Below are 4360 nucleotides of genomic sequence, written 5' to 3' on the forward strand. Positions count from 1 at the left end.
CATTGACTCTTAACCTACATTCAAATGCTACTGCTCCATTGACTGCCTTGTTAAGATTGCTTAATGCATCATTTAATTGAAAACCAAGCATGTTTGCAACTTCTTTCATTGCTCCCACCATATTATCTTTAGTTCTTTCCTACTTTGACTTCTTTTCATTTTTCAAGCAAAATGTCCGGAGGTGGGAATTTATGTGCAAGTCAGGGTGCCAATAAATCTCATTCCCCAATCAACCACAGGATCACGTTTTCATGAATCTCTTGATGATAAGGAGGAATGGGTGAAAGGGCTTTGGTCAATTGGCGACTTTTTTTGAGTTTTGAGTAGTTGAAGAAAGTTGGATAATGTAATTTGCATAAATAAATATATAAATCCAAACTTGTTTTATAAGATTGAATTTTGACTTTATTGTTCATAAAAAGATACTATAAATATTTTTCCCTTTTAACTTTCATAGAGAAAATAATTTTGAACAAAGGAAGTAATATTAATTTAAGAATTTTCATTTTATACATAATAAAGATCTTAAGCTCCCTTCACTCTATATATAAATAAAGCTATTTTGGAATATTTGACTTAAATATGATATCATTCCATTTCCACCATCTTATTACGTAAGAGTGGAAATGTGGAATACTATTTTGGGATTCTATCCCATTGTTATCACCACATAGATGAATAGCAGTTCTCATTCCAATTCAGCTTCTTATACTAAATTCTATTCCCATGCAATCACCATTAGAATGCCCTAAGATTCAGTTGTGCCCCCAGATCTTGGGCTTCCTTGCTGCAACTATTAACAAAACCAAGGGACCTCTCTTTTGTCTAGTACTCCACTGATTCTACGGCAGCAATGTACTCTGTCTCTAGGCATTATATCATCACTCATCAGGCAGTAGAAGTCAGGCACCTCGGTAATCTTGCTTCCAGACCCTGATGACCAACTTTCTCCAAAATGGTTCCCATGAGATTGAGGACTGTAAAAACTCTATCTCTAGAGGAAATAAACAAATTAGAACACATCTCTGGAACATAAATTCATCGTGTAATTGGTTCCATCTCAATGCAGTGCACCAGACAGGTCTGAACTCCAGTGTTTTGTATCATCTACACTGTTGTTGAAAGTCCATTCAATGAATGCAACATCACACTGTTTAAAGGCAGGTACTAAATACCTATGAAGCTGGACTTTTGACTGATGTAGACAACCGCATCATGGTGCCATTTCTTAAGTTATCCTATCGAAAATAAAGCATTGTCAACTTCCTCATGCATTTCAGCCTCATAACCTAAAGGTTTCATATGGTCTACCAAAATGTCCAACACAAAAACAATTTCAGCCATTCTAGGGTTTGACCTGTCTTCTGCCCTAAATTGGCACATGCTATCTTTTATTTCAACCCAACTATACCCTGGTTTTGTTTTTAGCCCTCTATCTTTCATCAATTTCCGCACTCCGGCTGCCCTATCCCAGTACCCCACGCTGGCATACAAATTTGCCAATTGCACAAGGGTAGCAGAGCAACTTGGTTCCAGCAACAGCCTGTTCTCTGCAGCCTGGATGCCAATCCAAACACTCCCATGAAGCCTAGAAGAAGATAGCAGGGAGCCCCATATAACAGCATTAGGATAGATAGGCATTTTTTCAATAAAATCTTTAGCTTCATCCAATAGCCCAGCCCGGCCAAGAAGATCAACAACACACGAATAGTGATCTAGATCCGGCTGCACACCCAGTTCAACCATTGAATTGAAGTAGAACCATCCTTCTTTAACAAGACCTGCATGACGGCATGAAGAGAGGACACCAAGGAAAGTAATGGCATCAGGTTCAATGCTTTGCTTCTTCATTTCCTCATAAAGATCAATTGCCTGCAGTGCAAGCCCATGCTGGGCATACCCCGCAATCATTGAGTTCCACGATACAATATCTTTACCATCAATCTTTTCAAAAATGTAAAGCGCATCTTCAACAGCCCCACATTTGCAATACATTGAGACAAGAGCATTAGCAATGTGGATGTATGAATCGAAACCCATTTGAATTGTTTGGCAATGAGCACTTCTCCCATGCCCAAGAGCTCCACTACCAGTACAAGCACTCAGAAGACTTGTGAAAGTAAATTCATTCGGTTTCCACGTCGAATTCCTCATTTGATGGAAAAGGTCCAAACACACATCAACCTGCCACTCTTGCGCAAATGCGGCAATAATAGCCGTCCACGACACCACATTTCTCACAGGCATTTCTTCAAACATCCTATAAGCATTTTCTAACTCCGCACATTTGCCATACAGACTGATCAAAGAGCTCCCCAAGTAAACATTCTCAACAAAGCCAGTTCTTATTGCAGAGCAATGATACTGAATACCGCCACGCAGATTACGCATAGACCCGCACGAACTCACAGCATGTGACAAAACACTCGCGTCAACAACACTCTTCCTAGAATACGATTCAAGCATTTCATCAAACACATCTGTGATTCCGAACTTTGCATTTGTAGCAGCAAAATCATCGGTTGGTAATATGTTTTGAACGAGACGAAGGTGGGTTTGGCGAGTTGAGGTGACAGTACTGGGTTTGGGTGTGATAAGGTCAAGAACTCTCAGTGCTTTGTCTAGCCGCCTCTTGTTTTTTGGTGTGTGTTTCCATTTGTGTGAAGTAAAAGGTTTAGGCTGTGATAGTGTTCGAAAACTATGTGAAAGTTTCTTCCTGGAACAGCTTTGTCGAACAATTCCATTCATTCCAAACCAAAGCTCATCAAGATGTATTGCTTTTCTTGACCTTTCTATTCATGCTTTTCAAGTTTGAAGTGAGCCATTTTAGGAAGTCGTCTCCTTATTAGTTGTTGGTGGGTCATGCGTGTATTGTTTTAGGTATCAATAGAATCTCTCTTTTTTTTTTTTTTCCTAGAGAATTCTTTTGTTTATTTTACTCGAGTGTGAATGAAATTTCTATATAAAAAAGGAGAGTTGAGTTGTTTTTGTTTAACAAAATGACTTAAAAATCACTTAACCGACAGCTATTTATAAGGTTAAAATTACTTTGTTACTCCTAAATTCATGAATGAGCTAAAAATCTATGGGATCATTTTTGTCTTTTTGTTATCAATTCTAGATATTTTATGCCTTTTATTCTTCTCAAGGTTTTAAAAATGGACCGGACCGGTTGGTCTGATCGGTTCAATAAGGAACTGACCATTGATCCGGTCCGGTAAAACCGGTCAACAACTGGCCAAAATCGAGAACCAAGTGCCAAACTGGTTCATCGACTAGTTCGGTTTTTAAAACTATGCTCCTGACTACACATTTTTGTTTTTCTTGAAATTATTTGTTACTCCTAAGTGCATGAGTGAGCTACAAAATCTGTGGAGCCTTCTTGGTCTTTTTGTCATATCAATTCTAGATGTTTTATGCCCTTTATTCTTTGGTCACACACTTTTCTTTTTCCTTTCTTATCCTAAATTATAGTCACTCCTTTATATTATAAAGTATTTGGATCGGAATTGGAAAATATTTTCTTTTTTAGTGTGAAATTATTATTCTTAGAAAACTTCCAATGACGAATCTCAACAGAGGGGACATACCTAAATCAAAACCACACACCTCCTCTTGGAGACAATTGGCAAAAGAATTGAAATTTGTAAGAGCGATTTTCTGAAAATATAGCATTTATAGAGCTATTTGTCAAAATATAATACTTTTTGAAATGACGATTTCATCTTCAAGTCATGATTTTATGCTGAGGTGACAAGCAATAACAAAGCAAGACTGTCAACAGATGAAATCGTGAATTGAATCCATGATCTAAGCGTGGAGTCTAATACTAAATAACCAGAGTTTCATTTGAAGACAAATAATGGGTTGAACCCACGATATCAAAGACCACATGGGACAACAATGATTCTAACAAATTAAACAAGGACACCAAAATCCGATACAAAAATCATCATCTTTAAGGGATTTGGAAGTCTTTACAAGCGTGGTATTATTGAGCCAAGGTATCATCGAGCAGCATCACTAGTGAATATGTTGGCAGTTAAGAACTCAACTTGAAATATTGATTCGAAGTCACACTTTCAAAAAGTATAGTTTTAAAATGCTGTATTCTTTAAAATAGTTATTAAAAGAGAAATTTTCTACCAAATGGAACTGCTCGGTATTATATTTCATGGCAAAACTTTTTTATACCATTGAAGAAAGACAAGCAGAATACAAACCACAAGTCAGAATTAAAAGTTTACACAACTCTTATGGTACTACAATAGCAGTCGGAGGCTAACTTAGCCAAGGTGTGGGCTTCTGCCAAGAGAATTGCTGGAACCACAAAAACAATCATCTGTAAATCTAAGTCCCC

General features: G+C 37.4%; 1 protein-coding gene across 1 annotated transcript; it reads right to left on the minus strand.

Annotated features, from left to right (window-relative positions):
* Positions 1-460: 460 nt before the first annotated feature.
* Positions 461-2838, minus strand: LOC112005313 (pentatricopeptide repeat-containing protein At2g37320). The gene has a single exon (XM_024037557.2). The coding sequence runs from the start codon at positions 2746-2748 to the stop codon at positions 1234-1236; it is 1515 nt and encodes a 504-aa protein (XP_023893325.1). The 5' UTR covers positions 2749-2838; the 3' UTR covers positions 461-1233.
* Between the last annotated feature and the right edge of the window lie 1522 nt (positions 2839-4360).

The sequence above is a fragment of the Quercus suber genome, unplaced genomic scaffold (genome assembly GCF_002906115.3).
Source record: "Quercus suber isolate HL8 unplaced genomic scaffold, Cork oak 2.0 scaffold_14, whole genome shotgun sequence".
Taxonomy (NCBI): Eukaryota; Viridiplantae; Streptophyta; class Magnoliopsida; order Fagales; family Fagaceae; genus Quercus; species Quercus suber.